The sequence below is a fragment of the Corapipo altera genome, unplaced genomic scaffold (genome assembly GCF_003945725.1).
Source record: "Corapipo altera isolate COAL_440 unplaced genomic scaffold, ASM394572v1 53, whole genome shotgun sequence".
NCBI classification, from domain to species: domain Eukaryota; kingdom Metazoa; phylum Chordata; class Aves; order Passeriformes; family Pipridae; genus Corapipo; species Corapipo altera.
Window position 1 is genome coordinate 5,004,912 of NW_020884900.1, and position 23,711 is coordinate 5,028,622.

Here is a 23,711-nt window from a genome sequence, read left to right on the forward strand (position 1 = left end):
TACTCTTAAGAAAGGGAATTTCATAAAACCACCCCAGACAAGTCACTTGGTAACATAAGCAGGTTTTGACCACACCGGAGAAAAGAAAAACAGCAGATTAACTTTCTGCATGTCGAGAGATTTAATAGTTTCTCTAAACCCTTCTGCAGCTCTTCACTAGTTCATGGCTTTCCATTAGCAATGGAGAGAAAATCATCAGTGTTATTTATTATTCAGCAGCCCAGAGTGCAAACAAAAATAAAGTCAGGAATTAGTTTCAGCAAAATATACAAACGAACACCACTGGATCTTTACCATTTCTGAGTTATCCACAAACTGCAGTCTTGGTAGCCAGTCTAACCCTTAGAGAGTGAAATACTAGTAAATGAAAGCAACAGATTTTAGAAATCAAACTCCAGGAGTAGAAAACATCAAGTTTTATTTAATAAAATTTAAGGCTTAAGAAAAAAATATACTGAAAGTCACTCAGAAAAGCCACCTCAGAAGAGAAGACAGAACCTCCTCTTCCAATGGCTGAACAATGCTCAAGCTGCATGATAACCCACAGGCAGTAAGGGGAAGGAAGAGGGAAGGGTGGAGTGAGGAGACAAAAACCAAGGCAATTCTACACATCAGCCAATCGCCACATCAACCTCAGTGGACTGAAGTACAGGTCTATGCACATGGCACTGTATGAGGTCACCAAAACTGAAGACCTCTTGGGAAGAAACATTCAGATTTTCAGGAGGCAACCAAAGGTCCTTTGGTCACTGCACTTTTTTCAGTGCTTACACTGACCTTCCTCTTCACGTACAGGGAAACTGTGTCCAAATACAGTTACACTGATAGCAACAAAAGGGTAGTTGCACTGTCAAACATACTGACAAATACGTCGCTTAACGGAAATGAATTGTGCTCAGAGAAATAAAAGTAATCACGTTCATGTTTCCTTCTCTCAGTGTAGTTATTCAAGTCTGAGCTCCTATCTGACATCTTTATTAAAAACCTTGTTTCCATTGTAGTGTTCGTGAAGTCGTTCCAAATGCAACCACTGAAATCTCAACAATTTATCAAACCTCTGCGAGGTCACTGAATTACTTCTCCTTGGAGGCTTTAGAGGCAGGCTCACACCCAGCCACTTCTGCTGACAAGACTTTTTTAAACCATAACCTAAATCTTTAGCCATGAAGTCCCTACAGGTCCACAGAAGAGATGCTAAATAAAATTAAGCAGAAAACATTCCCATTTAAAGTTTGATGTTACCATAGTCATGTGTTCCATCAATGGGGGTACACTTCAAAATGTCTAGGGGCAAACCAGCATAGAGCCCAGGGATTTTAAAAATGATACTGAATAAGCACAGAGAAGTTTATCCACAGCATAAAAAAAAAAAATCACTTCATGAATTTAAAGATCCTCAAATAGGTTGTACTTCTCTCTTCAATTCAGCTCCAAATAACTGAAGCACTGATACAAAGCTGGTGTTAATATGGCCAAAGCCGTTAAGAATAAACTGTGGAAAGACAACACTTCAATTAAATTCTGTTTCACACACAAACAGTACTTAAAAAAAAACAAAAGTACTCATTTGTCTTCAGGCAACTTGGCAAGATTTGCACACCCTGGAATCCTAATCCAAAATGCTGGTTCTTGTCAGCAGCTAATTTTGGTGCATGAACTCCACAGACATCCTTGACACTGGCATGATTTTTCACCAAACTGCTGAAATTCCTTCCCAGTATCAGGAGCTTTCTGTGTCAAAAAGTGGCAAAGGGAAACATACTCCCTGGTCGCAGTTTTCAATGCAATGTTTTATGAATAAAAAGTTACAAACAGGAAGCATCCTTCTCCAATTTTACATACATCAGATTATTTACACAAAACATAACTGACTAAGTTGGTTGATGAGGTGGTGTAAAGTTTCAAGCACCAGAATTTAAAGCAAAGGTTGCTGGACACTGCTTTGCCACTTGCAAAGTAGCAGTACAATTGCACATTTTTGGCTACTCCCAATGCATTAAACAAATAAGTAAAACAGACCTCAAATTCAAGGCTTTACAGAAGAAATGCCTCTTGCTCTCCCCTCAGTGATCTACTGTTATTGTTTTCTTGTTGTATATCAAAGTTAAAAAAAAATCACAGTGTACTTCTAGTCATTTTACTTTAGGTTTTCAGATGAGTTAATAGCAGACTGTTCTCTGCTACAGTAAGGAAATCAGCCATCCTTAGACAAGCTTCCTTTTCCTGTTGTGCCTCAGTCACTGGCCAGAAAGAGAACTATGAAAGCTGAAGTACACGTGAGAAGTACAGCACTGTCTGAAGTGCTTCACAGATTACAAGCTCTAAGGATGTCTGGATAACCAACACAGACACTAAGATCTTACTGTTGATCAACTGTTGCCAGTAAAATATTTGTTAATACATGCATTATAGAATAAAAGGACATGAGAGACATTTAAAAATTCGGCTTCCTGAAAAAGCCATATACTTTAGAAATACAAGCATTGAATCTTTCAGGCAGACTACATATACTAAAATATCATTATAAAAATATATAATTTTCTAAAATTTACACTATGTTAGGCACTGTAAATAAACCTGCTCTCCCTGAAAGTCTGGTGTTACTGGAAGCAGTAAACAATGTTAGTTAAATGGCCCACAGTAAAACTGACAGCTACAGCTACCTTCAAGAACTTTTCAGCCACATACTTTTACCTTAAAGCTAATGATACTAAAAAGTCTTCTAGAAAAGATTAGAACTCTTACTGAACTACAGATCCATCTACTAAACTCCCAAGAAGGGAGGACTGGAAGAGGAAAGTTTAGTTTCCTCTTGATTAAAATAAAAACCCTGACCTCAGAAGGAATAGTTCAGCTTAACACAGAAAACTACTGTGAAAAAATTCTGGTTCACCATGTTTTGATTCACATTTGAACCATGGAACCAAGCAGAACTGATGTTTTAATAGCTTTACAGAAAATTTAAAAATCCAACAACTCTAATCTTTCACTAACTTTTACTTCCTCATTTCCAAACATATTTCAGTAAGGACTGATCCTGAATTTATAAGTCTTTCATTGGTCCTGTTAGTATCAGTTCAGACTTGTGAAGATCCATACAGCAGTTGTGGGAGAAACCAGAGGAATTAAAAAAGCCACCAACAGCATGCTTGCTACCTACTGAAACCAGCTGCACTTTGCAATTTACACAGACAGCACTTTTTAAAGATATTAGTGATCAATGAAAGGATAAGCATTTTTAAAGAGGTTTTTCTTCTATAAATAAAGAATAGTTAAATTTTCCTCAGACAGGAAACAGCATCAGAGCTTCACACCCCCTTGCCTGAAATGGGGTTTTCTAACATATAATGCTAGAGACAGATTTTTCCTATCTGAGAACTGGCTTGAATTTTCAAAACAGCATGGGTTCTGCACAACTGAAAATCAATTAAAGAACTAGACAACTTGTGGTTTTTTTCCCCAATTTCCAATACCTTGATGATTATGGTTGCTGGATATCTTACCAAAAATGACTGCATGAGTCTACTGCAGAGATTAATATGATTTCAAGATTCTGAAGAAATCAGTACATGCCTTCTGAAAAGATTACATTTTAAGACAGACGACAGTTAAGAGTGAAGACAGAACAATTTTCATAGCAATCCTTCAGGGAAAGAGTTTACAGCAATTTTATGTCTTCCTGCTACAGTCCTTAAAATCTGTTCTGCCAGTGTGTTGGGAAATTCCATTTCTTCCTTGGAGATCAACACTGGTGCACTGAGTTGTCTTGTTAGAAAAAAGGTAGACAGGTGTGCGTTTGGAGATTCCTTTTGTACCAGCTTCTAACAAAAAGCATGAGCAGGGCAAAATCCACATAAGGCTTTTCATAACAGGAGCATTTCACGGTCCGTGCATTTCTTCCACCTTAGTGTCCAGTCAATAATCGTAAAATATACTGTTTTGCAACATGTGTCTGCTTTTATATTCAAAAGGCATTACTTGCCTTTACAGCTTCAATATCGGAGATCAATGACCTGGCTAGGAAAATCCCAAAGATCTAAAAAGATAAAAAACATGCCATTTGTGAGATAAACACTTGTAACACACCAGTCTGTAAAATGTTTGTATGCACTTTAAGATATCATTTCATATCCAGGATCATCCATCAAAGCATGGCTATTACTAAAATATAATAAAGGCAACAGAATCTTGCAAGAAATAAAACTCATGAGAAAGATGGTTTTATGGAAACTTCATGAGCATTCAAAATAATAAACTTCTAGATGCCTTTGAGTTGGAAGAAATCCACTTAACCAAGTCTGAGTATCATAAACACTCATGGCTAACCTATTGCTAAAGTTACAAATCAGATATTTTTATTCATTTCACAACTCTGAATAGATAATCCAGTCAGTTTGCAGATCAATTTTTTTAAATACACACAAAACGTACAAGTACCTGAACTGAAACTAAATTCTTGTCACAGAAGTACTAAGAGAAGTCCCAGATTATTCTGAGACATTTAAATATGAAATTTTAACATTTGGGCACGTTCTCAGAGAAATCTTCCTTTACAAATTGAAGATAAATTCATAACTGAGCACATTTCCTGAAACATTCCTAGAAACAAGACAAAACTGGGGTGAAGTTTTGAAAAAGCTGAAAGATTTGAATTAAAAGTAGTCAGTCCCACCATGAAGTATTTTAATGCACAAGAAAGACCCGGTTTGAAAATACAAGTGACTGAAAGTGATTTCACAGAGACTCAGGATATGAATAAAGAACAACACTGTGAAGTCATTCAGTCAACATACTGCCAAAAGATTAAACTTCCTATCTTGAATGTCTTTCTAATGAGATGTTGTGTTCTTAGGACAGCATTTCTCCAATCCATGGAAGCACTATCATTAGATGGTGTTAAAATAAAATAAATCAAAATCAATCACACCCTCAGGCTACAGAGGGCAGTATTACCAAGGCTGGGAAAAGGTATTTTGCCAGCACTCTACACTCAACGATTGTCCATTACCCAGAAAATACATTCTGTAGCAGATTTATTAATTCCCATGGAAGTGAAGCAGTTCCATAGCAAAGAAAGCAAGGTAAGTGTAAAGAACTGCCACAATGAAAGCAGAGTCCACCTTGAAAGAAGTCATCTTACATGCTATACTTTAGTTCTTTTCCTTTGATATACCAAGCACTGATGAGGTAACAGAAGTCACATCAACTCCATCTGGTTCTGCTAAGATCACATTTGCAACCTGTTCACCTATTTCCCTGCTCTTGCATTCTCAGGTTTTTGAGCAGCATGCTGCACATCACTTACTGAGAGAGAACCTGAGCATGAAGGACGGTGTTGTATCTCAGTCATTTCAAATTTGTGATGGGCTGTAGTTCAGATCTACTGGAGTAGGCAACCAGCAGATCTCCCCTCCAAGACATATGGAAAAGTAGGGAGTATTATTGTATCATGTTATTTCCTATAATCATATATATTGCAATATTAATGGAGTCGTGTTAATATATCACAATTATCACATACCATATTATAACTGTACTGTATTTTTATATGATCTTCATTGCTTTAAGCAACAGGTATTTTTATACTTTAATTCTTTTTTGTGTCATACCCTTCTCATATCTAAAAAACCCACACTCAAAACATTTCTTTTACCTCTGTTCACAACTGCTTTTACCTTTAGCAGGTCTGTATCTGCAAAACTGAAGTTTTTTTCAAAGAATCCTAACAATAACAACTAACCTGGAGCAGTGAGATAGCTATGAAGACACCTGCAACAATGTAGATATTTCGGGGTAACCAAGCTTCAAGAGCATGAATACATCCTTTGACAAAAATCTGATCTTCCCATTGATTCTTGCTCTGAATGCAGAAAGGAAGAATAAGAATATTACTTTTCTGCTCAAGTTACCATAAAATCAATCACATGATAAACCTATACTAATTTTGTCACTTATGCAGTGGTGTTTTTAACCACACTTTAAAAATACATATATAAATCAAGCAATGTCAGACATTGATGTTAATATCTTCCTGTAAATCCTGTTATTAGAATACTGTAGAATTATCAGATAATAGATTGTCAGAGTTAGACTACTACAACTGATAACTGAAATGCACATTGGAAATGCAAGTACCACTCCTTTTTGAAACACCTTTACCTTTCCCTTTACTTGTTTCATCATTTGTTTTCTCTACCCTCATACAGTACAAGCTTACTTAAAACAAAGAAAATGTCTACCTCAGTCTACTTTCAGTATCATGTAGCACAGTCAGTTCCCAGAATTTTAAGCTGACATATCCATCAGCAATCCCACCATTTTTATAGTTTTGTCTATGCAGGCACAGAACATGACAGACAGCGAGGTCCCAGCACCTTACCTTCTTTCTGATATCATAGCCACACTGTGTGTTCACAACTTTTTGCTGCAAAGCAAAAAAGATTTAAAGTAAATCAATTGAATTCTGCTCAATTCTGTTCACAGCAAGCTTTTCTGTCTTTTATGTTCACAAACATTAGGAGTGTCAGAGAAGTTTTAAGAAGCATTTTTAGTAAAAACGAGTAAAGCAGTAGCAGAATACAAGAAAAGTGATGAAAAAGCAAAGGTGCTTACTAGCTAGATGACATCCTCCACCAGGCATCTCACAGCTGCTTCTATCACTTGGCTTTCAAGTAGCACAGACTTTTTAACAGAGGGCATAGCAACTGCACTGCCAGCACACAGATAAGGCTTCTGCATTTCCAAGATCAGATTCACATCAGCTATTTCACATAGCACCTGACACTGAGGTAACAATACAGCTACCAGGCTGATTTACTTACTCTTGCAGTGGAGAAATATGCCTTACAGCTCCATCATTTCAAGCACTACACAAGAACTTGCTATCCCAGTGAGCTAAAACCAGTAACAGCTGCAAGCTACTTCAGCCCACTCAGTTGATAGTTCAAAGTCTCACACATAACCCAGCTCCAGTCTTGGAGATGAAACACTCCAGTTGTAGATCCCAAGTAGTAAGACCACAAACACCTTCCAGATCACAACCCCATGTGACCCAGTGACAGTATTTATTACCAAGGATGCAAAGACATTCCTTTAAAGACTTTTTCCCCCCGTGTAAAAGTTACAAAAACATATATTATGCAATTATAGCATAATTCACAAAATATCAGTAGGAGAATCTCACATTAAAAAGACTTAAACATACTTATTTCTCCTTAAATACAGCACCAGCAACAAAAAGATTTGCACTTGAACAGTACTGCTCCAAACTAAACAAGGAAATAATTACTGGGGAATCTGAACATTGAATATTTCCCCAACAAAGTCTTTCCTTGGTTGATTTCTATATTTAACCACTGGTAGAGTTCTGATTGTATTAATCTACCAATGGCTATCTGCTCCACACAAGTTTTGACAGATGGATTTTGAGTTGTAATTACTCCCACTAATACTAGAAAGCACTATATGTTAGTTTCTACCTCTACATTTTGGCATCCAGTGAAAGGGTCAAAAAGTTTCATAACATTTAGTAAACAGATCTAACTAATAAGCAACTAAATCTTGCCAAAAAAACAAGAACTGACTCAAATGCTTCAAATTTGGTGCATGAGCACTTTACTAGTTACTGATAAACAACCAGCAAATGGAGTTACTCCTACTTGATTGGCAGAGGGGTGTTGTAACGTTAATTCTAACTGGGGCCAACATACTGCTTAGACATTGCTCTCAGGTCCACATAAGCTAGGTAACAGAGGATTCAAGGAAACAACACCAGCCACCACTACTTGCAGATTCAAACCATACTAAAACAGCTTGAATCCCTGGTGACTATCCATTTTCAACTATATAACAGGTTGCCACATCTGAACCCTAAGAGATCTCCTAAATGATCAAAAATCTCTCTTGTGCAGACAAATTTTTCTCATATTTCTATTCCAACCTTTTTAAAGCCCTAGTCATCACACCTTATTCAGGAAGCACTTCCTTACCTAGCTCTACAACATCAGAGCAATAGCAAAGCCAGGGCACAACTTACAGCAGGATCAGGTATACAACAGGAAAAAGGAACTCCACACTTCTCACGACTTTTGCTTTCACTGTTGCAGTTAAAGTATATGTTAAAGTCCCAGTCTTCAGGACCTTGGGCACCGCAGCAGTGGTTCTGTAAGAGATAAACAAATATCAGAGAGTACATTCAGTGGGTAAACTGTCACTAAAATACCTCTAAATGCTAAGTGTTTGTTTATAAATCTTCAGTATCCCTAAATCTGAGCAGAATCAATGACAACACCAGAATAAAAAATGAGTAATCAATAACATGGTTCTCTGAAATCAAAGCAATACACCTGTCACATCTGCCCCTGGAAACAGGTGTCAACGTGACAAGCAAAATCATAAAAATTATCACTTTAGATGTAACTAACAGATACAATCAGTGTACACTGATACAATGGTGCAACAAAATATTCCATATAAATGCTTTGTAACCCATTATTTCCAAGTCATACAAAGCAGAAAAGCTCTGGAAAAAGGTTTCTTTAAATTTGTGACATGCTTAATTTTCCATGAATCAACAAGTATTCTTCTCCTTATTTATTTTAAAAAGTAGATCCAAACATTTGTGAATATACTTCCTTTCTTTTATATCAGAAGGTTTTCAGGTACAAATGAATGAACTGGTAAAGTCTCACTAACTCCAAAGGTCACTCAGTTCTAGAAGTATTTCACATGAGTTTCTTGATCTAAACAGTGTGATGTAATTACCGTAACTGCAGATGGGGGAAACCCTAACAACTTAAGGAATGCTTACCTCCTGGAACTAATGAAAGTTAATTTTTTATTGGGTTATGCTTTGCAGTTTAGTGGCCTGGATATTTAAGGGTACAAATCTTTCTCTATAAATTTGAGTACTTGAAATATTATACCATCATACAGATTTTCCTGGCACCACATGAAGGTCCAGCCCCTTAGGTTCTCTCTAACATCTCTCCTCTGATCACTGCCTGTTGTCACAAAATTTGTATTAACCTAGCTGTCTGCAAGACCATCACAACTTGAGGTCAGTAAATCAATTCAGAAGTTATCAAGTTGTGACAGACACAGATGTGAATGGAGAGCAGAATTGTGTACACAATTTTCACAGGAAGGATGTTCTAAATAGAGCTGAACAGAATGCTCAGAATAGAAAAGCATCAAGAAAAAATGACTTTAAGTCACTAATATATCACTGTAAAGAATGCAAAAAAGGTTATTTTTGTCTTTCTAGTACCTCGTGCCTCACACGCCTACAGCTTTATAGAAAGCCATACAAGCACTAAACATGTTTCTCTTCCTTAATAAGGCACAGACTATGAGGTCACTCGCAGGCCTGAAAGTAATGTAATTAGCCAGAAAAAGGAGCTGCCCACATAAAGCTCTCTCTTGAGGCATGCACTGAGAACAGAGCAAGTCAGCCTAAAGAGCATGGCTCCTTAGAATACAGGCTTCAGTGAGTCATTTGAACACACTGCTGACCCTTACAGAACTACACTTGCTAATTCACACTGCACACTTCCCTCCTTCCTCAGTACTTTCAGGTATGGATCACCGACAGACCCATTCAGACTTTTCTCGTCTTTCCTTTTTCAGGTTTATTGGCTTGTTAGACTGGCTAACTAACTCCTTCTAGCAAGCTTAGCCTTTTATTTTCATTGAAAAGTAACTGGAGTTCAACTGTAAATCAGCTTAGCCTATTAGCCTGGCCAACTATACTGAAACTAGATAAGCAGAAAGAGCAACATCCAAGTGGAAAACACTAAGACAATTACTTGTGTTGGCTGGGGTCAGGAGGAACCTTACCAAAAGGTGCCCTGAGCACCAAAAGCTAAAGCCAAACAGCACTGAAACCCATCCAGGCAGCTTAATCAGAGGATCCTTGCATACCAATGCACACAAGAGTAAAGGAACAGGATAGACAAGCTGCTGGTAATATACAGCTGACCAGACTGGTATCCACTCTAAAACATGCTTTGCTTTCAAACTCAGCTGTGAGCACAGATTTCTAATAGGATATTTTAGAAGATGGAAGACAGACAAAACCAACCTTCTTTCATAAAGGGAAAAATATAAAAAGGAGACAACCATTTTACCTCTTTGCAAAGTACTCATATGCACTCTGTCTCTCTCCATACATATTTTTCAACCACACAAAAATAAATAAAATTCAGAAGAGTCACCTTTACTGGTTGTTTTCTGGGCATGATTACAAAAGCAGCTGCTGCAGTAAAAGCTACCAGGCCCTTACTAGCAGAGGCCTTGTCATCTCCTGTTGTACATCACTGTCTTCTAGTAAATGAAGATTTTAGGACCACTAGAGCATAAAATAGTTTTAACCTTCCTTGGCAACTATCTAACTATAAACTACCCTTTCCCACTTAAAGATATTCTCTTTTGTTTCAAGATGAGGTGCATCTCAGAAGATAAAAGGCTTTATATGCTGCATCCCTGTATAAGACTGCAGTGCCTCCTAAAATAAGAATGCAGACTACCAGTTTCATTGCACAATTTTTTTAGGAGAAAGTTTTTTTTGTTGCTCACTTCTCAGTGCAAGTGGTGCAACACTGACCAGAACAGGGGAGCAAATGAAGGAGGTTCAGTGCAGATGAATGCTTGAGAGAGCCTCCATAATCCGCCTTAGAACAGCACTACCTCAGAATATCTTGCCTCCCTGATGCTTTCAACACAGAAAGGAAAAAACAGAACATCTGTAACAGTAGCATTAGCTACAAAATATGATAGTTCTATCACCAAAATGAAAACCTTCTCCCAGAATGCATGAAAGGAACGACAGGATATGAACTTACGATTCTCTGTAGCGAATCAATGATGTTCTGGAGGTCAATATCATCTCGGTAGGATTTAATGTTATTCTCAAAGAACTCCTTTACCCTGTCCCTCACCCAGTCCTGGAACAGGAAAGCCATAACTGCTACTGCCAGCTCCAACAGGAATATAAACACAATTGCTCCACAGAACTGTAAAAAAAAAAAAAGTCTCAAATTGGAAAATAGTAATTCATTTTGAATGTGTCTCTAACACCATCAGAAACAGACACAGAATTTCAGAACATGACCTCTCAAATGAGTATACAAGGTAAAGAAACCTCCAAGAAGGTAGAGTAATCATTTTGTTTTGGTCACCTGAACTTGTCAGTACAATGAACATCATACCACAAACATTATGCACAGCAGTGAAAATAATAATAAATGAGAATCTGTAAAACAGGGCTAAAGTAGTCTTGATATTACCTCTTGCACTGTTTCTAATTTTATAATTTTTCAGACTTTTTTGTCCAGCTAAACTGTTTTCAGATTTAAAGCAAAGAAGCCTCAGTACTAAAAAAAATTTAAGAAATTTCACATCATCCACTGAAGCCCCAAAGTTCTGCCCACCCAACATCTACATGAAACTTCTAGGTTTTTAAACAATTTTGTTCCACTATACTATATTCTCTCAGTAATTCTGAACTGACTAAATATGTTCCATAACATCACAACATTAGATTCTGGTATACACTCTAAAACATCACTGCATAGCAGAATGAATGAAAAGAGGGAACAAACATGTTCCATAAAGAAGAAAATAAACAGGCTGGAACCCACACTGCTTTTAATACCATTACTCAGAGGTTTGTTAAGGCAGCAAGTTTACCACATACATTGTAACAAACTAAATTCTACCAATTATTTATCTGGGTTTGCTACAAGTTCATTATTTGCAGCTTTCAGACACATAATGATTGACTCGTATAATGGTGTTACTCACAAATTTCAGAAGGCAGATGTTTTCTCTCAGTGCTCCTACACAACCAGCAAATCCCAGAGTAAACATCACTATTCCCACCAGTAAGACAAGCACCACTGGGTCCAGACCATGAAGACCAGTCACCTTTGTCAGATCAGACAGCACGCCCTGAGAGAAAACAGAACAGAAAGAGGTGACCACTAGAAGCATATTATTCCTTTAACATTCCTTCTGGATGATTTCCACATGATTCCAAAGGAATTGGTTACAAACCCTCGAACTCGCCAACAACGACCCCCCATGAAAAAGTCTTACAGTAAAATGTTCATGGATGACACTAATTTTCTTCACCCCAGCAGCAGTAGTATTAATACAAAGTTCTGGGTAATAATTCTTTTAACAAGTCAATCCAGCACAGTCAGTTTCTCAGATTACATTCTCCTAGGACTATTTGCCAAACAGGATTCCACAAGATGGTGCCAAAAGCTCAAAACTATCACTGATGTTCATTTAGTTTCAAGGCAAAAGAATTAATGCTTTCTATTAACTTGAAATGCATCAATCAAAAGGGCACTCCAATATAATGGTCCAAAAAAAAAAAAAAAATCAAGAAAATAGGTTTTCCAATCCTAATGTTTAAGAGGCAGAAAGGGAGAGATATTCTAAGGACAAAGCAGCTTATGGGTGACATTTTCAAGGTAGGAGGGGAATACAAATCTTGGTTTAGTTTTCAAGGGAAGCAAATTTTTCCTCTCATTTTAGTTACACCCCTTCTAGTGCCAAATAATCTTAGAAGTGCTGCTCCAAACTCTTTTAAAAATACACAAATATCATCTAAACATTCCCCCCTTTCACCCCAGATAAAATTCTTACACCAAAAGTTATTGCAATTTACCTGATTTAGCAGCAATATTTTCTTCATTAACTATCCAGAGACACCACTTATGTTGACAGCAATCTTAGCTATTAAGCCTGTCTACCTAGATTTTTAAGTCTATATAAGTGTAACACTAACACAGTGAAATCCTTCCTTACAATTTCCAGATTAGGTTTTAAAGAAGTTATTACACTAGCAACCATTAAAATTCCATCAAATCCATCAAATGTAATGTGCCAGAACAAGATGGAACATGCAGAAGATAGAAGGGACAAACAACTGAAACTATTAAAGTTAATGAGAATGATTTGTAGGGACATCCAGGTAGCCTTGTAATAGTCTGAGTGTTCATCATATACTCAACAATACACAGAACATTTTAACAAGGAAATGCTTTCTATTTAAAACAAAGAAGTAACAAAAAACACAGTACAATATCCCAACACTACAAGTTTGTTATCTTTTTTTCTTTATGAAGTATATTCTCAACCTAACCATGTACAGGGTAAGAGAAAGATATCAGAGACATATCCCTCTGTCAAGGGAACGTCAATTCACATCTTGCCACCCAAGTACCTGTGCTAGAGTTAAGTGCAAAGGATACACAACCTAAGAGAACCCCTGGGAAAAATCCCTATCACTTCTTATTCAGTTGCTTATTTAACAAAAATAACATATCCAAAATACAGCATTAGGAGAAAACGTGGCCATGGAGAAACTTCATCAGCTGGTGAAAAGACACTGATTAACAGTACTACAGTGACACACAGGACTTCATCTTCTTTCATAACATGTTCCATAACAGACCCTGTGAGAGCTGTTAGATTTGGCAACAGCAAGAGAATTTTCTTTTACCAAAACTGGTTGAAGGAATGAAAATAAAAAAAAATAAAAATTGATCTGTAGAGCTCAGAATTGCCTTGCAACAGCTGGTGACTAACAGCTGAAATAGTCTATTGGAAAACAGTCACAGTTTATTGATACATGTTACCAGTGACATTTCCATTCTTAAAAACTGTAAGACCTCACAGCTAATTAACAAACTTGGCCTATCAGGTTAATTATGAGAGTCCCACCTAATATAATTGGCTCTGACCCCACAAGCAAGACACATATGCCAAGATTAGGCAGGCTGAAGCAGGGCCTCTGTAAAATCAACACACCATGAAACCAAGCCATGTGCAACCAGGAGGTTGAAACTTCGACAACTATTGCCAGCCATCTCCTTCCCACACCTAAACTCAAACTTTTTGTTTTCAGACAATTTCACTTGCTCATGCAACATCTTTTTGGAAGAAAACTTCCTCTGATCAAAGCATGCTATGAAGAAAAGTTGGCAGGAACTGGGTTCTATTATTCAACCTCAGATGTTGCCGGTTCAAAACAGTTTCTTCAAGTTCACATTTGATGTTTACAACATGCTCTTTTGAAAAGAAGGTTGTGGGGGTTTACTTGCCTAACAAAAGATGTTAAGTTCAAAATCCTGAAGGAAGGAAGTAAACAAGAGAATTAACTCAGAGAACCACCTCATCCCACCTTACCCATCTCTAAAGATGCTTCTGGCTTCTGCCTGTGCCATCTGCAGGATGGTAAAAACTCTTTCAAGTACAAGCTGCCCTTTACAATATGTAGATTTCCTACAGGAAGTCTGATACCTGAAGTCAGTGTCAGAAAATCCTATAACACAACTCAGGCTTTAACTTTCTTTCAGTTACTTGGAACAGTGAATTAGGAGTTGCAGCTGTACACTTTTAACTTGTTATTCACTTTCTTTTAATGTTTGCAAGCATTATGTCACCATCTCAACTGAAATATATTGGCAAAAGAGGGTAATCGTGGATTGTCTTTAAAAAAAGAAAATCTCTAATACAGCTAATTAACAAATGCCAAACCAGTTACTGTTTTGAGATACACTAGTATGAAAACTACAAAATACACATGACAAGGACAGACCTGATTTCTTTTAAGGAAGTTGTGTAAACTGGCTGTTGATCGTCACAGTATCACTGCCACCAATTACAACACAAGTTACATGCCTTCACCTTTAGACAGTTTACAGACCTCTGTGCACAAATGCAAAGATCAGCAGACTAAACAATAAACAGATTTAAAAATAGAATAAGGTTGGAAAAGACCTGCCTGACACAGGGGTGCCCAAAACTGGATGTGGTACTCCAGATGCACGTCAACTGTGTGAATATTGCTGGAACCTCCTCCCTGGCCACAGTGGTGCTAACACAGCCCAGTATGCTCTTGGCCTTGACATGAGGGCACAGCTGATATTCTTCTTACTGATCAAACAGGAGCTCAAGGCTTTTTCCTCACAAAGTTGCTTTCTAAGCAGTTAACTCCCAGCCCATACTGGAGCATGGGGTTGCCTCATCTCAGGCACAGGACTGTGCATTTATCCCTTTCTTTTAAACAAACTGTCATTAGGTTCCTGCTTTTCTCCATGTTGTTACATATAGTATTTTCAACATTTCTCACAAACCAGCAGTCTCATTTCAATAATATTACCACCTAAAAGAGAAACACAGGATTTACATCCAGAAAAAAAGACTGCTGAGGAATTAATCTAAAGTGTAGTCCTAGCAGAAAAAGAAAAGAGACAAGAAAACCCAGAGAAATTAAATGGACCTAATGTACTTCATGTTGCAGTAAGAGACAGGATGTTCAGAACTCCTCCACCATTTATAGTTTATCTTTGAGTTTACCACTGCAGCACAGTTTCTGCAATGTTTTTCTCTTGCTTCCCATCTATTGTTCACCAAGATGTTTATCTGTAAAATACAGGCACTGGGGCTGAAGAATGGTACTAATATGAAAGACTGACAACATAGCACAGAACAACTGATATAAAAAATAACGAACAGATTTCATGAGCGATTTATAAGTTCAAAACCACAGGAAAGGCTTTGAAGCACTCATTTGCAAGATAGCACAGAGAGCAGAAAGAGTTCAGACAAATTTAAAAAAAGACAAAGTTTGCCTTTCAGTAACTTCAGTGTACCATAAAGTCAATTTGACAAATGGGGGTAAGTTGTGAGATATTAATTTCCAACCACACAGATCCTACATGCTTGTCTACAAAACAGAAAAGGTCTGAACATGAGAGAATACAAATTCAAGACAAGTTTAACACCCTCTCTAAAGGGTTGGAAAGAAAATCCTTTTTTTTTGTGTATGTGGAGATAGGCTGCTTACTATATATCAATGATAACACTAATCTAGTTGTGAGAATGAGTGCATGCACATAGGGAGGGGGGAGAAGGAGAATAAATACCTCAGAATTAAGTTCATCACAAAACACTTTCCCTTCCAAAAAGCAGAGGAATCCCAGAACCTCTCTATTTGTGGACAGCTGCTGTGTGTAAAGGCTTCAATTAAGGAAATGCAAACACTGGGATGGTAATTGAAGTCTTACTACTCAGCAGCACAACTGAACAGTGAGAGCATCAGCTCTCCACTGCTAATTAGATGCAGGTTAGTCAGTCTCCAAGTAATTGTCACTTTTTCCTAATGCTTACAGTCATTTTAAAGCCTTGTTTTTAAATTCTTTCAAAGGGTTGAACCATACCATACTTGTACCATTCTCTTCTCTTTTAACAGGAGAACTCTGTAGGGTACATGTCTGCATTGACTTCCTTCGATTCAGGGAGTTATTTAGCTAGGAGAAACTTTTGTCACAAATAACAGTGTTATTCAGCTAGATCATGTTTCCCCAGTTTTGTTCCTCTACATGGAAACATCATCACTTAAGCACTCCATGGGGAGTAAAGTGGACAACAGATGGCCATAAGACTGAGATCATCTTTCTGAAGTATTTCAAAGACGCACGTTTGGATTTTCTTAGTGGGTTTTTTAATATAAAGTGATATCTCTTACATTCCTCACACTATTTCTTGTTTGTAATAAAAAGAGGTAGGTAGAAAAGTATATTTCAGAAACCATGGTCTTTAAAGAGAACCAGTTCATAAAGATTAAAAAAGCTCAAAATGTCAAGGGCCACAGCTTAACACCAGATCAGGCACAAGAACAAAATTCCAGCTAAATTCGGTTTAGGTCATTTGGACACGGTCCTGAGCTCAGCTGCTTCCTGAAGAAGCAGCTTTACTAGAGCTGGAGAGGGCAGCCACCAAAATAAGACCAGTCATTTCTATCCTTACCTTTTCACTCCATGCCCACAGACCAGCTGCAAGGAAGGCCACCCCAGCTAGCTGGAAAAAAAAAAAAAAAGATTAGATGTATTAATCAACCACATTCTCAGAACACCTATCCAGTAGCACTGTTGTTTAAGTAAAACAAATTTTGCCTGCAGTCTCAGACAACAGTAATAGGACATTCCTCCCCATGAGTCAATCAGTTGTAAAAATGATTTAAAGGATTATGTATGTTATAAGCTACTTCCTGAAAAGCATTTCACTTTGATTCTTCAAGATTACTCAAGAAGCACATGGTACTAAACTGACAATTCCACACAATAGTGTGCAGGTGGGAATGACGCTCGTCCCAATGACTTGCTCTAAAACATTTGCCTACACACTAATGAAGATGTCAGAGTATTTAATGCATTTTGAAGTTATTCTCTAGTCATTTTACAGTACCAATTCCAGCAGTAGTCATATTTGAATCCTTTTAACTTCTCAGTGTCAAGGTTCACTACATTAGCCTCTTCTGTGACTAGATATAGTTTGTCTTCTGAATCCTTGTCTTGTTTAAGCTCTTTTGAAACAAGATGGATTAACAGTCCATTCATTTACTATCAATAAGCAACATACAAATTCTATACCAATTCAAATGTTTGTGTAATAAACATATCTGAATCATATTCATCCAAATTAAGCAAGAGTCCCTCATTCTAATCTTTTATTCCCTTTCTTCCATTCTCAGGCAGTTTGTCTTTAATACCCAACATCAACAATCAAACTAAAATAACCTCTCTACAAGGCAGCTGCTCCTCATTTCTTAAAATGGTATTCTACCCAGCTATGTCAGCAGGGACCTTATCTCTCCCTGAAACTACCTGAAAGGAGGTTGTAGTGAGGTGGCTATCAGTCTCCTCCCAGGTAACAAGTGACAGAACAAGAGGAAATGGCCTCAGGTTGCATCAGCTGAGGTTTAGGTTGGATATTAGGAAACACATCTTCCCTGAAAGGGTTATCAAGCACTGAACAAGCTGCCCAGGGAAGTGCTTTAGTTACCATTCCTAGACACATTTAAAAGACAGGTAGAAGGGACACTCAGGGACACAGTTTACTTGGCAGGTTCATTAATGGTTGAACTCGATCTTAAAGGTCTTTTCCAACCTAAATGATTCTATCATTCTGTAGAAAGGACTGAGAGGTTGCTTCCCCCCTGCCAAGCTTTACACACGCTGACAAGTAAATCCCAACAACTGAAAAACCCTTTGAAAAAGGAGCTCTTTCCTCTAGGAAATGCAGCACCTCCCTTAGACTAAATGGGCATCATGGGCAGTTCCCAATGGCGCAGGCAAGACGCAAAAATGGAACCCTCTTACAGTCACACAAGAAAATGTATAGATTTTAAGTACTGCAGGGTTCATGGCCTGCCTGCCCTAAGCTGCACTCAGGGCAAGTGAGGTTGTTCTGGGTTTACTCTGGTGGGGGAAGCAGGGGAAAGGAAAGCCAAAAAGGCTGCAAGAGTCATTTATGTCATTCTGTAAGAATTACTCAAATTATGTCAGACACTTCTGTCTAGGTAGGAACTATTATATGCCATATTTTAGGACTTAAACACACAGATTAACCAACCCAAGCCACTACTAATACACAGAGTCAGAACTGGACAAAGCAGTGTTAAATATCCAGATCTTACTTAACAAGCAACAGCACAATGACTACTCACCTCAGACTCTGAATAAACCAAGAACATTTAAACTGATGATTTGGACCATAGCACAGCATTGAAAATAGTATTAAAAGCCACATCGATATAAACAGAATATTAACCCAGATTAATCCTAAATCTTAACTCAGCAAAAGAAGGGAAAAGAGTCAATAATCAAACTTGTATGTTATTAAGTTGCACATTGCATGTAATTGATGCATCCTTCATCCTTTTCATTCCAAATGCTTCAGGAATGCTGGGAGACAGATGAAGACAGCTGGTATAATTTGCAGTAATCAAGGTAAATTACACAGCAGACAATTGAATCTTTGGGAAATTTTTCGACAGAAAGGAGAGGGAAAAAGAATTGGGAAGACACATTTTCCACTCTATATACAAATTAAGGGTACTGTAACACCAGTATTGTGCTACTGAACATACAAATAGGGTGTTCTCTTCAGACTGTCTTTCATTATAATTACCCCCTTAATTAAACTGTAGTAGATTCTTAAGTAGATTTTTCATTAGCATGCTTTATTCTCACCTCTGAAAATAAACACTGCTCTTATGTTTTTATAGTGTTCAGTTTCACAAAACTATACTATTTTTGCAAAATTATTTCCATGAGCACCTATGCAAACTGTCTGCAGGTAAAAAAAGAGTTTATCAGAAGAAAAATAAACTTTGTCTCATAGAATCAAGGTGGATAAATCTAAAACTTAATTCAGCTAAGACAAGCAATTCATACTTTTCACTAGAAGCAGCCAAACCACATACATGAAGTTCTTTTAGCAAAAACCAGTGAAATATGATGTACTTGCAGAAGAAACAAAGTCATCAGCCACTACACTGACAGGTGCAATCACCAAGACAAGCAATTTGCAAGGAAGTAAAATAGTTATTTAACCAAATGAAATCTCTTTGCTTTAAAGACTACGTGCAAAATACTTTAAAGTGTTTCATTGAAAACTACTGTAAAACACACCATGATGATAAAATCACCTCAGAAGTTAGCACAATTGAACATGCCAATTAGCACCAGGAAAATTCCCTCTCTAACACTCTTGCACAGCATTCAAGTGACTTATGAGGCAAATCTGGGAACTGATCCTGCCTAATCTGAAGGAAAAGTTCTAACCTTCTTCAGCTCACTGAGCAAAATGGCTACACGAATGGAAGAACAGGCAGCTGAGAAGTTGCAAGGCCAAAAAAAAAAATCATTCCCAAGGTGAGAGTAAGCAAGTCAGCTACTTCAAGAGAGCAGCATTTTGAAATTTGCCTTTCACCAAAATCTGAATGACACGTAGGAAAGAACAAACTGGGCTACTCAACTCACTACTGTGCCAGAGAGTCATTTAAGCCATGAAAGGTTAGATGGAAACACACAAAGCAGCTCAATTGTGCCCCTTTAAAAGGAAACTTAACCAGTAGTTACCAGCATTTGGTCATTTCCTGCTTTGGAAATGAAAAATTAACATATTGCATCAAGCTGTAAGCTCTGCTCAGATGTACAGTAGTGACACCAATGCACAGACACTGCTCGAGATCATGTTTAAGCTTTATCCATTCCCACTCAAACTCTGAATTCCTTTGACTGCCTCTAAATCTGATTAGGAGTAATAGGAATGCATTCCTATTACACTCAGTTTTTGTAATCACAAAGTATTACTCTTACAGAGAAGACTTCCCCACTCCCCGGACAATTCTATTTTACATTGTAGCTCCACCCATGCAATCAGCACCCTACAGTCCTTCCTTCCTATCCTTGTGTCTTCCCAGACTCTTCCTCTCAGGGTCAGGAAACCACCTGGTGGTGGATTCTTTCCTCTTCCTGGCACAGCCTTGCTGTTTCAGATGTTCCTGAAAAACAACATAGACTGCAAAAGCCAGAAAATCTTATGCTAGCCTGGGTCTTCTCTTATTTTTCAGAAAATTAACTCTGAATTCTTTCCCAGAACCAAAGAGAACTTTTGCCCTTCATTATTTTCAGGGTAAAATGTCACATCTGTAGCATGAATGAAAAGTACTATTTTTGTCTCCAACAACCCTTAAGAATCACACACAAAGCTACAGACCATTAGAAGATAAATCAAGATGACAGCAGCTAACAGCTATTTGATCCTCTCCTCTCAATTCATCTGAGACAGTGACCTCACATGCAACTTTAAAAGGTCTTGCACATGCAAACCTTCACAAGCCCCGAATGAAGTGCCATTCTTGGACTGTCCAAAAAAAACCCTTCACCTGGAGACAAAGCAGGAAGCACCAGAGACAGGTGTTGAGGTACTGCCTTTTGTTCCCTGGGCTTTTCCCAGTTCGGGCTGGAAGGCATATAGCAGTGTTGCACCCTGAGAGAGGGCACCCTGCACTCCCCCTGGGCTCAGATGTCCACCTTCTGCCTCCTTCCCTGCACCAGGGCTTTCACAGAAGGACTCACTCCACTGCAAAATGACTCAGAACAGAAAGGTGCCAGAACCAAGCTCTTTACCTGGTATTACTGCAGTCTTTAAGTTTCACTATGACAAATGAAGCTTTTGATGGGGGGTGGAAAAAAAAAAAAAACAAAAAAAACCCCAACCAACCAAAAAAAAAAGAAAAAGAAAAACAGAAAAAAAAAGGCTTTCAAACACAAAAGGAGGTCCAGCCTTGTTATCTTGCTCTCTTGCAGGGCTATCTTAATGGCTGCAGTATGGCCTTATCACTACTCATTAAAACAAGTGTACTTGGACAAGTTAAGTCTTAAGAGCATGCTTAAAAAGCAAGATGAAAATAAAGTAATCACACACCAAAATCACGCCTAGGAATACAGAGCCTTCCTATGACCTCCATTCCCTTTCTTACAAGAATGAAGAATAGGGAAGTGATATTACAAGCCAGTTGCACACAACTAAGTAGAAGCCATTGAACTTGAACTTTCAATTCCCAAATCGCCCATATGAAAAAAAAAAAACTTCAAAAGAAGACTTTTAGATTTGTACATTTCTAAAGGCTGATTAAACTGTAAGCTTTCCATTATTAGTCATATTTGCCCCCTGAGTCCAATATTTTGTTTCACTCCAATCTATGTGAACTGTATTTGAAGTACTGAAGTAACCACTCACTGAAAAGTGTAAAAATTCTGGAAGTTACTACATCACCACATGCTTTAACTTTTTAAAGTTTATACAGTCACTGATAGTATCTTCAAAGCTACAGTGGAAAAGTCAACAGGTGCCTTTAGTAAGTATGACAGAAGAACAAATGTAGCTTTTTATTTACATGCACATTACTTGGCTTGCACATAAACTGTGTCATGAGTTGAGACACAGGTGAGCTGTAACAGCTTATATGGGCAAAAGCCTGTCTGCACATTTATCCATATATTATCCCTCATACCCCTATAGAACAGCCACCCTCACTAACACAAATGCTCACAAAACAAGCTCCCACACAAGCACCTGCCCTGCAACCCAAGAAAAGTGAATCAAGATTAACATTCCCTCCTTAAATGCTGCTTTTGAGTTATGGTTACATTTCCCCTTTTGATTTTGTAGTCCTTCAGTTCTATTAAGGCACAGACATTTACTTTGTTTTACAAATGGTGGATTTGTCAAATTAAAGACATTGTTAGACTAGTCATCCCAGCCAGCTTTCGCATGTTCCTGAATCCTTGTGTCAGCTAAATGATTCATGCATTGCCTATAGGAGTGTCTGCTCTCCCACTCTACATTTACATAGCTTGTTCCACAACTGAAGGTGCCAAAATCTTATCAAAAGAGCTGTAGTTACACACCATTAACTAGGTCAGCCCGATAATGTCTCAGCAGAAGCCTCAGACCATTTGTTGAGAAAGCTACCAAGACTACATGTGTCAGTTCAGAAAACCAATTAATCCAGCCAATAGATCAGCTGAAATACACAAGTTATATTGCAAATTCTCCTCAATCCTTCTGCATCTCTTTAAAAATTTTTCTTTAACAAATAGAAAAATCCTTAGATCTTTGTCATTAATTTCAAGAGACCACAGTAAAAAGGAAATGTAAGAGTGTAATGACAGCAGAAAATAAAGAACATTGAGACAAAATTCATTCCTGTGAACAATCAGAGGCAAATTCATGACAGTCTTCTCACTAAACACAAAAAAAATCCATTTTTAAAAGGTTGTTTACCCATCAGAAACAGTCATAGACACTACTTCATGAGACATGCACTAGAAAAAAAGCAGAGGTCTAGAACAATCACAAGGCATCCTTTTCCCACATATCCCTCCCCTGCTGCTTGAACCAGACCGGCATGACAAGTATTACTTCTCACTACACCACACTCCACTACAGGTACATGGAGTTGGATAACAGAAGAAAAACAACTACAGAGCTGGTGGCCTTTAAGCATATGATTTTTGACCTCTTGATGGGCATCCTCAATTGAAATGTGGAAAATATCATCCTGAGGAACGTTTGCACTATGCAATATTGTGGCCATTTGACCATTAATGGAACAAGTTTCTACACAAACCAAGCATCTCTTCTGTCCTGTTATCCCCACAAGGATAACTCCCCTGGGGCTTCATGCTACAGCATCATGTTAAAACACTGCACTAGTAAGCAAGAGGTGGTGACAAGTAGCAAAAGGTTCTCTGGTTTTCAACAATGATACTGCTAGCACCGAAAAAGTCACTGTATTTGCACTTTTCCACGACTACCCATGCCTTTCCACAAATTCAGATGCAAACTCTTAACATTTGACTTCTGAGTTCCAAAAAGAATTGTCAAGTTTATCTGAATTGCACCCTCCCCTTCCCCTCACAGACATGTTAACCATTTCTAGTGCAATGCTATGTACTAACCTTTGAATAATCTTCTTTTCCAGGGTAGTCTGGTCCTCCAGTGACCTTGACCACCATACACATCTGAAACCCTACATTTGATTTGGTACCTTTTCACAATCCTAAATAAACATTATAGGCAGGTTAGTCCATAGCTAAGTATTTCAAGACTGTATCAGACAACTCTGCTGCCCACAGAGTAAGCAGTGTGCTGCCCACATGTAAGGTCTTGACTACACTGTAATGCCAACTGTTTACACACCTCTGGGGCAGCTCCTTTATTCTCTTCTGAGTAGCATATTTACAGTTAAACCACCCAAAAAAGATCAAAGATCATCTGAAAAGAGATGTTGTAAAAGACTTCTTTTAACAGGAAAGCAACTTAACATGGATAACATGCAT

At 37.9% G+C, this 23,711-nt stretch overlaps 1 protein-coding gene across 2 annotated transcripts in view; it reads right to left on the minus strand.

Moving 5' to 3' along the window:
• Nucleotides 1-401: 401 nt before the first annotated feature.
• Nucleotides 402-23,711, minus strand: part of TSPAN14 (tetraspanin 14) — a 39,044-nt gene continuing 15,734 nt past the window's right edge. For both annotated transcript variants that reach the window (XM_027649531.1, XM_027649530.1), the window contains exons 3-9: nt 16,825-16,875; nt 11,803-11,949; nt 10,842-11,012; nt 8,036-8,161; nt 6,380-6,424; nt 5,741-5,860; nt 402-4,036 (exon numbers count right to left, since the gene is read on the minus strand). In XM_027649531.1, coding sequence (XP_027505332.1) covers nt 3,965-4,036; nt 5,741-5,860; nt 6,380-6,424; nt 8,036-8,161; nt 10,842-11,012; nt 11,803-11,949; nt 16,825-16,875 — 732 coding nt within the window. In that variant the 3' untranslated portion in view covers nt 402-3,964. The remainder of the gene's footprint in view (nt 4,037-5,740; nt 5,861-6,379; nt 6,425-8,035; nt 8,162-10,841; nt 11,013-11,802; nt 11,950-16,824; nt 16,876-23,711) is intronic.